This window comes from Odontomachus brunneus, unplaced genomic scaffold, assembly GCF_010583005.1.
Source record: "Odontomachus brunneus isolate Ranch 3 - 2012 unplaced genomic scaffold, Obru_v1 Obru_scaffold_234, whole genome shotgun sequence".
In the NCBI taxonomy this organism is placed as follows: Eukaryota; Metazoa; Arthropoda; class Insecta; order Hymenoptera; family Formicidae; genus Odontomachus; species Odontomachus brunneus.
Window position 1 is genome coordinate 352,700 of NW_022639684.1, and position 13,260 is coordinate 365,959.

Sequence of the window (13,260 nt, forward strand, 5' to 3'; positions counted from 1 at the left end):
ATGCAATGGCTTGGTTTACATTATACACTTGATATGCGTACTAAGGTCGGTATTCATAGTCAAATCTTATATTTAAGACCATCTTAAGTTTATCTTCAGATGATAAACGGATCATTTCATTGGCTACGAAGTATCTGAAGATGAACTTAAGCCAGCCTTAAAAATAAAATCCGACTATGAATATCAGCCTAAATAGTAACTTTCTATTAGATAATCTTAGGCCGGTATTCATAGTCAGATCTTATATTTAAGATTGCTTAAGTTCATCTTCAGATACTCCGTAGCCAATGAAATAACCCGTACATCATCTGAAGATAAACTTAAGCGGTCTTAAATATAAGGCTGCGTTCAGATTCCCCATCCGGGTGTATTCTATTACTAGAGTGCTATAGTATATGTCACATATACTATAGTGTTTCTAGTAATAGAGTGCACCCGGATGAGGAATCTGAACGCACCCTAAGATCGGACTATGAATATCGGCCTTAATATCGATGATATATACAGGGTCCCGCGTAAGACGGACCAAAAGAAAAATATAAGTAGAACACATTAAAGTGAACAAAAATTATATAGGCCATTTTTCAAACAACCAGAAGCTAATATACCAGAGTAATATACCATTGTTTATATATATCGTCGATATTAAGATTATCTAATAGAAAATTACTATTTAGTACGCGTATCAAGTGCACGATGTAAACCAAGCCTATGGCATTCAATTAATACAATACGTCTTGTTGATTTGGCGTGGCCGCTCTCAAGTTTCTCTTTGATACGGGCTTTGCGAAAAGTGTGTGTGTCCAGCTTAAGGAACGATAAAGATAGAAGAACGCGGTAGCGTTGGTAGCGTGTTCTTCGAACGCACTCCGAGTTGGGCTTGAAACCATAGAAAGAGAGAGAGAGAGAGAGAGAGAGAGAGAGAGAGAAGGACTGTATACCAATTCGGAAGGAAGGAAGGATAGAGAGAGAGAAACCTAACCTAAAATTGTTGTAAAGGAGTGAGCACGTGTAGTACTTGCGATGGATATTATTCAAGCAATATTAGAAGACAAAAAAGTAGAATCTGATCCAAATAAATCTACTAAAGTCCACAAAGATGTGGATCTCGATATTGATGTGGGAACTCTACTTGCGTCTGATTACAATAATTTGGACATAAAAACTCTTAGGTAAACTAACCTGTTTTTGTACATATGTTCTAATTACTCTCTGTTGAATTGATTTTACAAATTTATAACGGATTGGTTTATTTATTCTCTCTTTTATACAGGTCAAATCCAAATTCGTATTTAAAAAACTTGACGAGAGATAATGTGCAATTGCTGATCAATAAAATCTGGGAGCTTCCAGTAGAAAGAGTGGATGAGGCTATAGTAGCTAAATTGCCTAAACCTGAGTATGTATTACCACGTTCGCGTGCCATCCCGAAGCCCAAATTATTAACAAAATGGCAGCAATTTGCTAAGGAGAAGGGAATACAGACTAAGAAGAAGGGTAGGTCTAAGTTGAAATGGGATGAAGAATTGAAGGTAATGCCTATGTTTGTAATTACTCTGTGATATTTAACGATAAAGTTATTTACATAAAAGAAGTCTCAATGAGACTTGATCTTTTTTTCTTCTGTTTCAAGAAATGGGTTCCTACATATGGTTATAAACGAGCAAAGACTCAGGAACAGAAAGAATGGTTGATAGAAGCCAAACAGGATGCTAATCCAAATGATGATCCATTTGCCAAGGCTAAAGAAGCTAAGCAGGAGAAGCAGTCGAAAAATGAATTGCAGAGACTTCGTAACATAGCTAGGTCTAAAAACATAAAATTACCAAAAGTTGGTCTTCCTACTAGAGAATACTTCCCAGACTCGCAACATCTCTCTGAAGCTCTGACTGTAGCACGCATGTCGACAGCGTCTGTGGGAAAATTCCAGCCTAGGTATATTTCTCATATTTTATCACTAGTATTCTTGGATGTTTTATAAAACTAATTTGTGCAATTTGACGATTTTTTCTGCAGACTACCAAAAGAGAAAGATGCAAAAGGAGTTGCTAAGGAGGTACCAGGAATGAAAAGAAAACTGAAAGCACCTCCATTGAGTGCTGTTGATGAAAAACGTCAAAACAAAGGATTGATAGATAACATTTTGAAGAGTAAAATAAAAGTTCTCCGTGATGATTATTTAACAGGCAGTGCAGAGTAAGTTTCACTTGTATAGATTTCATAATATGAAATATTATGGGGATGCTGAAGCTGAAAACTTTATTGACAGAATACTGACATTTTTCTGCAAAGTTTACATCGTATTAGTTTCACAGAATTACAAATCCTTTTATGCAATAAAAATATGTGCGAAAATAAATAGGAACATTGCTTGATATGTGACGAAAACGAGCAAAAAATGTTTAATGTAAGATCTCAAGCTATCACTTAAAGTAATATTTGCCTAACCCAAAAGTTCCGCAGCTTGTACATACCGAAAGTATGGATGCTTCAAACAAAAAAATTTTGAAGAACATTGCTCTACCTTCGCATCTATATTTGAAAGCTTAAGAATATCGAAAAAGTTTGCAGAAAGATTTTTACACATATATGGTTAGGTTCTGCGTTGAATATGGTAAAAGCAACATACATTCAAGTAAATTCTATATATTCAAGAAATACAAAAAGAATAGCATGATTATATTAGTGACAATCGTCTCAGCATTATCGACATTGTTCGAGCTCGTCATCGACTTCAGCATCCCCTTAACACAATATGAAATATCTATTAATATATTTTTGTGCTATTAGAATAAAGGAAACTACAACGAGTGACAGAAAGAAAAAGAAAGCTGGTAAACCAAAACGCAGTAAAAACGCTAAGAAGCCGAAAGCGGGAAGAGGCAAACGTGATTTGCATACGAAAGTTGGTGGCAGGAAACGACGATAAATAAAATATTTGTATAATGTATCTCTGTATATTAAAGGGAATTAGATTTAATTAAGAGTGAATTTTATTGCGTATAAAAATGTTTATCTCATCGTGTATCGTAATAAGTTCTATAATTGATCTGGCGCATTCAGTTACATTATAGTTCAATATAAAATAAAGGTTTTGATTTAGCTACTCATAATTTTTTATATTGAAAAAACAACGAACCAATTGTTTGTGTTTTCAATCAATCCTTCTGTTTTTTATAAAAAAGACCTAAATATTTTTAATTTTTCCTTTCCAGATACTTTAAATTTAACAACAGATTCTTAAACCTTTATTCTTTGGTAATATCGTTATTTTTGTCACAGTTATAATCCATTGAATTTTATATGTTGTTATGATAGATTAAAATGCGTCTGACATGCCGTCGAGTCATATTACTTGGAAGTGAAAAAGCCTTTTACCTTGCTTTGCATTGAATGAGTTAAAAGTAAAAAGAATCTTTTTGATTTAGTCTGCTACTAGGATTTTATTTGAAAAAGCAGAACACTAACTCAGAAAGACGAAAAAAACATTCTGCTGATAATATTTACGATTTTTCTTATTTTACATTGTAAGCAGGCTGCAATGATTTTAATATTGATGAATTATTTTAACTTTTTATTATACCAAAAAAACTTAATAAAATTAATTATTTTTTAAAATTAACTGCTAGTTTAAGTTAAAAGTTGTTAACTTTTTAATTTAACTAATTAATTATTTAGATTGCATTCCAAAACATTCTTTTTGAGGAAAATTTTACTCAATATCTATAGTTCACGTTACATATACTATAGAGTATCGAATAAAATTTCCTCAAAAAGGACGTTTTGGAACGCAACCTTAATATTTAAAATATTGTAATATCCAGAAAAAAAGTATATATATATATATATATATATATATATATATATATATATATATATAAATAAAGATACCTCTCTGACTTATCGTTGAGTCATACTACTTGAAAACAAAAATTTTCTAATTTGCGTCGAATTGGAAAAGAATTCTCAGTCTAAGGTTTTACCGAATCTAAAAATATCGAGTAGATAATTATTCGTTCTCTTAACAAAGAGAACGAAGGAATCAGACATCGATTCCTCGAACGTCGCCCATCCCTAATGATTATTGCGCATGAATGTGTTTGTGAAATGTGACGTGTGTCTAATTCAGCGTCGTTGTCAGAGGCATGTGCAGAATTTATTCGGTCGATTTTGACGATATTTAAGCGAAGTACAATTAAACGCAATGGGGAAGGATGTTGAGATTAGTGGTAGACGTTAAATCGTAGTAGAACGTCCAGCGGACAGAACATAATATCCGAAGAGATCGCTGCGGAAGTGTTGGAAAGACTAAAGTTGTAGGTTGTAGGTTACGTGCTGTTCACACCATGGCACAGTCAACAACAAGCGGAACCTCCTCGCGACGATATATGAGGGAACACGATGTGCCATCCACGTCGCGGTACGTGGACAGCGAATGGGAGTCTAAAGAGGTAATTCCTTCGAATCGTATTTTCTGTTGTGTCATATTTCTGCCACAATTAGATCATGATGCCATGTGCTATTAGTTGCACCATATTTATTTTACATCATATCTGAACAAACAGGCCTTACGACAGAGAGAACTGGAGGAGGCAAGGGCGCGTGCAGCACAGATGGAGAAGACAATGCGATGGTGGTCAGATTGTACTGCTAATTGGCGTGAAAAGTGGAGCAAAGTTCGAAATGAGAGGAACATGGCCAGAGAAGAGGTGAAAGTTCTTAGAGCAAAGTTAGAAATTGCAGTGAAGGATGCTAACACCTTCAAGCACGATTCTCAGGAGATGGAGCTACAAAATGAACAGCTGAAGAAGGAAATGGAAAAGATACATATGGTACTCCTAAAACATGCTGGACAATTTGACCAACAGATCTTCACTGTCTTAGAATCAGACCCTCAACTGAGAACGACCTTTGGATTGGATGAACAACTGGAGTTTTATAATAATGTCGAGTCCAGTGATATGTTAAGTGTTCAAAAGGATTTGATATCCTGCAAAAATCCCCATGAAGCTTCGAGCGTTGCTTCAAGCAGTCATAACATCTTGCCAGGCAGAGTTATCGAGGAATATGTCTTGCAAGGTGCGGTGCCAAAGCATGCTGTAGAATTGTACAAGGAGAGCTCTAGCAAGTCGTTAGATAAAAGCATCACTAAACTAGTCGGAGATAATAGTACCATGAAGGATATATTGGAGAAACAGCAGTTGCCATTGAATGTGTATAATGAAGAATCGTTAAGCCAGAAAATGTCAGCATTACAACTCAAATTGGAGGAGGCAACGAAAACCATTTGTATGGAAAGAGAGTAAGTTTTGTTAACAAGTTAACCCTTACAATTCTGGAAGCCACTATAGTGGTGAGGCAGCAAATTTGTGAAATACAACTAAAATTATTATTGTTATCCATTTTTTTCATACAAATTAGCAAAAAATTTAAAAAAATATAAAAACAATCTTTTACATAAAAATCTACAAAAATTGACAAAAAATAAATATATATTTTATACCAATATACACATACATACTAATAACATGCTTTGAAATTTATGCAAATAATAATAGACATTTTGTTTTATATATTGATTTTTTGTTATTATCATATACAGAAGATATCTAACGATTTGATAACTCAATCTATACATGCACACAAGTGTTCTTTACCCTCCCTTACTCCCATCAGACATATTGCATATTTTTACATAATTTTGCCAAAAATAAACTTATATTATCTAATAATTCTTGATACAAAAAGAAAGTTTCTGTATGATTAAATAAGAAAAAATATCTATTTGAGAAAATCATTATGCGATCCGGGAAATTACTATATTAGCCTAGCGGCGGTGTTATGTTTTTTAGTATATCCTTTGACATATAGAAAAAACTTCAGAGACTGTAAAAATCACCCAAAAACCGTTCGGATTGTAAGGGTTAATATATAAATATAACTTTTTATATCAGATACACATATAATGATAGACATTAAATATATTCATCTAAAGATTATTGTAGTGTTTATTGGCTCAGTAGAATTTATTTTATTTCTTTTTTATTAGAGAAAAAAATTCTTTACATCATACTGTGGAGAAATTGAAAGCCGAGGTTAAACAATTGCGAGAACAGTGCAAAGAATTGCACGAAAGTAGAGCCGACGCAGTGAGAGAATTATTGGAGTTAAAAGAGCGTTTCCAGGTCGAATTTGGTGACGCACAGGCTGATTTTATGGATGATATGACTAACGGAGAGGGCATGAATCGTCGTTTAAGCGAATTAAGAGCTGAGGTAAGTTCACTATATTAATTGTACTGATTCACTATGCTGTATTGATTTACCTTACTAATGCTGTACTAATTAATGCTGTATAAACTTCCATTTGTACCCACAATTAGTAAAAAAAAAAAATTCTAATTCGAGATTTGTTAAAAAATACAATTTGTTTTTTAATTTCTACATTTTATTGTACATTATATAATATTATTTAATAGAGACATTTCTTTATTTAAAAAAAAATTAGCTGGAGAAGCTTCAAACTGAAAATTCAGTAGAGTGGGGTAAACGAGAGAGATTGGAGACTGAGAAGATTTCTCTGACACGAGAAAACAAACAGCTACGGCTCAAGATACACGATTTGCAAGAAAGAATAGAATCGCGACGGCCACGTCCGTCATCTACGGCTGATGCTGACACGAGGCAACTGCAACAAGAACTTCTAGTTCGTAATATGGTTCGTATCACAACTACATTGAATTAAGTGCACTATTGAGTTTGCTATTACAACTTCGCGATAATTGCAGGTATTACATGAAGTGAAGCAGAATCAGGCGGTACTAAAGCAATCTTTGGCGGAGAAAACGACGGAATTGTTGCACGCGATGAGGCGATACGAACAATATGAGACGGAAGTGAAGCGAGTGAGATGTAGAGTCGAGGAGTTGAAGAAAGATCTGGCCGTTGCTCAGGACGAGGTCGATTCTGCCACGAACAGCATACGAAAGTTACAACGGGCGAATGAGGATCTCTTGGAACAACTGGAATCGGCAAATGTGCAACTGGAACACTTTAGAAACAGGTGAGGAGGCTAATCAATCGAAAAATCCCACCCATATTTATAATCTTCTACAGTGGATCTGAAGAGAAACGTTTTATTAGCAATAGTGAGTCGTGTACAGCGGATGCTGGAATAGAACAAGTAGAGGAAGAAAAGTTCCAAGCTAACAATTCCGATGAATCCGCTGAGGGTATGTTACTAATTTAGTCGATGCGCTTAAGTGTTAGCTATTGAATGATGAACCAGCGATAACTAATAGTTTCTGAATTACGTCAATATTCAATTTGTAATTGTGTTTAATTCGGATGATATTAGTGCTTCTAAATTTAATCTTAAAAATTGTCTGATATAAAATGTAAAGAAAAAAAGGAAATTTTATCTACTGTTTCAGTCCACGGTAAACAAAAAGCCTAGTATTGTGTGGATGGCAACGACGTGTTTGATCCAGATAAACGAAAATGCAAATCAAATAGGTGATATATTAGCGGGCCTAAGGTACGGAATTTAATGGACGATTTTATTTTTTAATGTTTGATTCTTCAATAGATGTAATGCTTCGGCATTTAAATAATCAAATTGTACTCGTAGTACGATCGTCGTGAGTGCCTATTGTGGTATTTAACAACTAATTTAAAACATCAGTACTTCCAATAGCATGTATGTACATGTGTATAGACAATTGACAGTATACATTGACGTAAGATACAATTTTAATTACTTGTCGATCGATAAAGCTTCGTCTACATCTATTGTAGTGTCATTCGTAATCGGCTGTAATATTCATCGTAGCGATCATCGGATGCTGCCATAAAATTGACTATGTTCAACAAAGAAATCTACTTTGTAACTGTTGTAAAATTTGGCGAATCTGATTGGCGTATGCTCTTAAGTTTGGTTGAATCTAAGAGCATATACTAATCAGATTCACGAATTTTACGGCAATTGTAAAGCAGCTTCTTTTGCTGCGCAGGCAAGAACATTAATGGGCTTTCTACAATAAGCCATTAGTTGTAACACATAACGTATAAAGCATAAGAAAATTTGCCAATTGCAGTCTTTCAGAATAAAAATGAAGAATTCTGATTGGTAGATTTTCTTATGTTTTATATGTTATGCGTTATGTGTTACGTTATGTGTTGACTAACGGCTTATTGTAGAAAGCCCATAATTCAACATCAACTTTTACGATCTACGATACTGATTTTGTAACGATGCGCTTCTTTCCTTACAATTATATTATTCCTTTCCTTACAACTATATTACCGACATTATAATAAATGTAGGCATACCTTTGAATTGACAAGTCATCACCATCGACGTAAGAATACATATAGACGTTAATATATATTCACGTACAATATTACACGATGCATTATTTACTAATATCACGTTTTAATCCACTTTATGATACATATTAAGAGCATTTAAAAATAATCTCCTTTTTTTATTGACTAATTTTGGATCAGTCGCGTTTCGGGATATTGCATATCTATCAATATTTCGCAAAAGTTATATCTTAGGATATTGTTGCGAGATCCGGATTTAACTTTTCAGAATTATAACTTTTCAGAATATTATTCCACTTTTCGTATTTTGATATTTTGTATATCTACTTTTTAGAACTTTGACATTTGTAGAAAAAAGATAAATTATAATATTTTCGAGTACTAATATGAAAAAGAGTCTTTACATCGATTTTAATAAAACTTAATACAGATATATTTTCTTCAGTTATACTTTCTATATTTTATCTTTCTCTTACTTGATCTCAAAATTAAATATTTTATCTAAACGTTTTCTTTAAACGTAGAAAGTGTATAGCTGAAAAATTAAATAGATATTTTATGTATTTTGATGTTCAATTCAAATATTAAGATTGGAGCTGCTGTTTTCCATCGTGAAAGAAGTAATAAAATCTTAAAGTAGTCCTAGTAAAAGCACCGTCTATATTTTTCTTATGTCAGTGGTCGTGTAGCATTTATTGTTTATTATACTCAGTTGTATACTCTCAAACGTGAAATTGTGTTCATTTTCATCATTATACTTTCTGTAGATATTCATTTCATATCATCACTCATGTATTTTTTACTTTTATAAATTATAAACACACATTTCTCTTTCATTTTTCATCGACGCGCTTTTTGTAAACAGCTCATATTTCGCGTTTATTGTTTTATATGTCTTCTTTTTTTAGACTGGTGTAAAGATATTGTATATATGCACGAAATATATATTATATTATGAAACCATATTTCGTCACTCCAAGAAAGACTGGTAAAATCGAGTAGCGAAACGCAGTATGTACAAGATATGATACCTGATATTTATAACTGAATTATAACTTTTATGTCAATATCGAGAATCTATATAGAGCGTACGTAAAATAGAACAATAATCTATCTACGCGCGTGTCCGCAAATATACTATGCGGATACTATAACGTGAATAGAGAATATCCGAATAAATTTTCATAAATATCTACGACAGATCGAATATTATTATGAATTATTTTTCCTAATTAACAAGGAGAAAGGATGAAAAGAGAAATCCTGCTTCTAGGTAAAGTGTATTTTATTGACGGAAACTTAATAAATAGCAGCGATTGATGTAGCAACATTGTTCACAGTCAATAATTTTCAAAGTACTTCAATAAAAAAATTATAATGTCAAAGTATATATAACACATACGGTGAATCTTCGATATTATGGATCTGGAAGTTCGCAAACTATCCGATTATCGATCCATAAAATCGAGGCTTTCCGTCGAATTTACTTCATCATGCTCACATACATAGGAGTGGTGGTAAGCTGCCGAGGAGTGGAATGTATCGTTTGAATATACAGGTAGAATGAGTTACCATGCCAAGTGCAATGCGCGCAAAAGCAATTAATTGTTTCTACACTTAAGCAGGCCACGTATAACGAGCGACAACGAAACGATTCCAAACGAGATGCTTTGCGGAAGCGATTATGCAGAAATAATGATCGACGCGTGCTCTCTTGTGTGGGCACTTCAACGGCTCAACATCTCATAGGCGTGCCGTCGGGATATGTCGGTGCTTTCGGCTTGCAGATTTTCGTCCTGCCGTTAGAGCCATATACGACGTTGCAGGAGAACGTAAAATATCCGCAGGTGGAACTCTTGGTGTAGTAACGATGCTCGTATTGTTTCTGCGCGTTACTGCCGTTCATCTTGCCGGCAACGCTATTACTCACAGTGTAGTAACTCGGCTTTATAGCTATGGAAGTAGGGACAGGTCTCGTGCGTCTGTCAGAAATTGCACCTTGGCCAAAAGATGGACTAGCTTGACTCTTACTACTCGACGTATGACGGTCGACATGACGTTCGTGATTAGTCTGAAGCGATCTGACCTCCGTGGCTGACGGCTTAGTGCTGGTAGAATTTTTCGGTACCAGAGACACGGTCTGCGACTGTGACTTGCCATCTCCCTGGGCGATAGTCTCGGTACCCGAGATTGACATCACTCTACCGCGGAATCCAGGCGGTACCGTGTATCCCATCAAGGATTGTCCTGGCTGTAGGACGTTGCTCGTTCGAGGTGAGTTTGAATCTTGGTTAACGTGAATGTCGTACCGATCCCCTTTGATCACATGCATCACTTGTGTCTGTTGATTTTGTCGTTGAGCCGTTTTGACTTTATCGCGCTGATGTGTGAAGGCTTTCGCGCCATTACTCATCGGGTTTGTCGTCGTCGTGGTCAATGTGGTCGTCGTCGCTGTGGTATCGTAATACTCGTCCGCGTAATCGTTGTCATATTCGTCATACATCGGGTCATCTGTTCGCGATTTCTCCGTAGCCAATACTTTTTTGTTCTCTGGAGGATCCTCTGGATTGTTCTTGCTGCCTATGACGACGGTCTGTCTCGAGGTCGAGCTGCTTTGTAGACCCTGTTCGCGATTCTGCCTATCTTCGTAATCTGCAGTTGGACTTGTTGGGCTTGATTGAGCATTACCGACGTTCGTCAGTTTTCTCGAAGGATTTTGTGGCTTGAAGGGTTTAAAAAGCTCCGTCTCAGTCATATTGAAGCTGAAAGGTTTTCGGGAAGACGCGGCGCCGGACCCGGAACCAGCCTGCGCCGCACCGGTGTAAGTAATTCCGTATTGAAAAGAACCTTGCAATTGCGACTGAGACTGGCCCCTGTGAGTACCGCTCTGAGCCGATGCTGTTCCACTGCCACGAAACAGCGAGTCATGTTCCTCTGGCTTCTCATCGGTTTTTAAGTATGGTTGGAACCCAATTTGTGCCTGACTAGACGTGCTACCTTCGCCATTAGCCTGAGCGTCTGCCATTCCGCCCTTGGAACTTGCCTGCACCTGAGAATTAGTACCGTGATTCCAGCCGCTACTCTGAGCACCTGTCGAAGTAGCTCCGGAATCCGAGTTCAGCTGAACTTGCGCTTGACTTTTCCCATAACCACCTACGCCTTGCGCATTGCTGGTGGCACCTTCTTTACCACCACTGACCTCTGTCTGGGCACCTTTGTTTGCATCACTGGTGCCGGCCTGGGCGGAAAAAGAGCCAGAGCCGCTGTAAGTGCCCGTCACTTGTGACTGAGCCGTGCCCTGACCATATCTGCCCTGAGCTGAAGCACTCGCTTGTGTATCCGAGCCTTCTTGCTGTACAGAACTTGAGGCTTGCGACTCGGCATTGTCATCTGCCACACCCGTTGGTCTACCAGCTCCAATTTGCGTGTAAGTTCCATCAATCCCGGTTTCACTTACTCCTGGATATGGCGCACCTATTACTTGACCGCCGATTCTGCTCGGATATTGACCAGGATACTGTTCAGTGACTCCTGTTCTTCCGATTGTCGGTTGACCTCCCGTTGTACTGATGGGATACTGAATTCCTCCTGGTACGACTGTTCTTCCTGGAACGGCTGTTCCTGGAATTCCTACACTTGTTCCTGGATAAAGCTGGCCTGGATATGTTTGTCTACCATCACCGGGGAAAATTTGTTGACCGGGATATAAGGTACCACTGGGAGGTATAACTTGCTGTGTGCCACTGGGATATATAACTTGACCTGCGGGATAGGTACCTGTACTTGGATATGTAGTGATTTGGGTGCCACCTGTTCCATCAGGAATCCTACCAGGTTGAATGACACTTCCAGGAGCCGGATAAATCGCTTGACCGTCTATTGGTCGACCGCCTGGATAACTTATTACTTGCGTGCCACCATCAGCTATTGAACCTGTAGTCGGGACCATGCCAGGAACTAAACCTCCAGGTCCTACTGGATAAGTTGTAACTCCTCCAGGATAAGGCGCGCCAGTTTGCTGCACGCCACTAGGATAAACTCCTTGACCTACTACTGTTCCTGGGACACCACCAGGATATGTTCCTGATACAGTTCCAGGTTGAACACTGGGAATACCAGTTCCGGGATAAGTTTCTACTCTCCCGATTGGTAAGGTGGCTCCTGGATATATTCCACCTGGCTGACCTGTTCCAGGTGTAATACCACTTGGATAAGTTCCAGTACCAATAATCGTAGCACCCGTCGTTACTGAGGTGATAACACCACCAGAAGGATAGGTAACTTGTCCTGGTTGAATACCAGGTTGAATGCTTCCTGGGTACGTTCCAACGCCTGTTCCAATGCCGGTTGTCGTAGTACCAGGTAAAACTCCTCCAGGTTGAATACCTCCGGGATATGTTCCCGGTCCTCCTGTGATTAAAGTCCCCGGTGGATATTTCCCGTCACCACTTGGTATCACTACTCCAGGGCGAACAGCTGGATATATTCCATCACCACCTGGTGTCACTACTCCGGGACGAACACCTCCTGGGTATATTCCATCACCACCTGGTGTCACTACTCCGGGACGAACACCTCCTGGGTATATTCCATCGCCACCTGGTGTCACTACTCCAGGGCGAACACCTCCTGGGTATGTTCCATCGCCACCTGGTGTCACTACCCCAGGACGAACACCTCCTGGGTACGTTCCATCGCCACCTGGTGTCACTACCCCGGGACGAACACCTCCTGGGTATGTTCTATCGCCACCTGGTATCATTATTCCAGGGCGAACACCTCCTGGGTATGTTCCATCGCCACCTGGTGTAACTACTCCGGGACGAACACCTCCTGGATATGTTCCATCGCCACTAGGTGTTACAGTTCCAGGTTGGATAACTCCAGGCTGAACACCTCCAGGATATGTTCCATCTCCAGTTGGTGTTATGAT

At 37.8% G+C, this 13,260-nt stretch overlaps 3 protein-coding genes across 6 annotated transcripts in view; 2 read left to right on the forward strand and 1 right to left on the reverse strand.

The window, feature by feature from the left end:
• Positions 1-942: 942 nt before the first annotated feature.
• LOC116852557 (ribosome biogenesis regulatory protein homolog) lies at positions 943-2,984 on the forward strand. Its single transcript, XM_032833055.1, has 5 exons — positions 943-1,172; positions 1,274-1,532; positions 1,634-1,935; positions 2,017-2,196; positions 2,791-2,984. Exons 1-5 carry the CDS (start codon positions 1,024-1,026, stop codon positions 2,927-2,929), a joined length of 1,029 nt encoding a protein of 342 aa, XP_032688946.1. The 5' UTR covers positions 943-1,023; the 3' UTR covers positions 2,930-2,984.
• Positions 2,985-3,928: 944 nt separating this feature from the next.
• On the forward strand, positions 3,929-9,655 carry LOC116852539 (coiled-coil domain-containing protein 102A-like). 4 transcript variants are annotated; one of them, XR_004379792.1, is made up of 8 exons: positions 3,929-4,451; positions 4,566-5,302; positions 6,050-6,275; positions 6,508-6,717; positions 6,788-7,062; positions 7,143-7,231; positions 7,433-7,536; positions 9,236-9,655. XR_004379792.1 is itself a non-coding variant. In XM_032833013.1 (7 exons), exons 1-7 carry the CDS (start codon positions 4,347-4,349, stop codon positions 7,453-7,455), a joined length of 1,665 nt encoding a protein of 554 aa, XP_032688904.1. In that variant the 5' UTR covers positions 3,929-4,346; the 3' UTR covers positions 7,456-9,522. The 4 variants fall into 4 exon arrangements, 2 of the variants coding, with proteins under 2 accessions (XP_032688904.1, XP_032688905.1); XR_004379793.1 differs by lacking the exon at positions 7,143-7,231; XM_032833013.1 differs by having other exon boundaries at positions 7,433-9,522.
• Positions 9,595-13,260, reverse strand: part of LOC116852538 — a 6,819-nt gene continuing 3,153 nt past the window's right edge. The window contains exon 6 of the mRNA XM_032833012.1: positions 9,595-13,241. Coding sequence (XP_032688903.1) covers positions 10,063-13,241 — 3,179 coding nt within the window. The 3' untranslated portion in view covers positions 9,595-10,062. The remainder of the gene's footprint in view (positions 13,242-13,260) is intronic.

Bases quoted from the DNA above. Each gene is read 5' to 3' on its own strand.
- LOC116852557 (XM_032833055.1), top strand. From the start codon at position 1,024: ATGGATATTATTCAAGCAATATTAGAAGACAAAAAAGTAGAATCTGAT. The intron at 1,533-1,633 runs GTAATGCCTATG...TTCTGTTTCAAG, and splicing joins AATGGGATGAAGAATTGAAG to AAATGGGTTCCTACATATGG. The intron at 1,936-2,016 runs GTATATTTCTCA...TTTTTTCTGCAG, and splicing joins GTGGGAAAATTCCAGCCTAG to ACTACCAAAAGAGAAAGATG.
- LOC116852539 (XM_032833013.1), top strand. From the start codon at position 4,347: ATGGCACAGTCAACAACAAGCGGAACCTCCTCGCGACGATATATGAGG. The intron at 5,303-6,049 runs GTAAGTTTTGTT...CTTTTTTATTAG, and splicing joins ACCATTTGTATGGAAAGAGA to AGAAAAAAATTCTTTACATC. The intron at 6,276-6,507 runs GTAAGTTCACTA...AAAAAAAATTAG, and splicing joins TAAGCGAATTAAGAGCTGAG to CTGGAGAAGCTTCAAACTGA.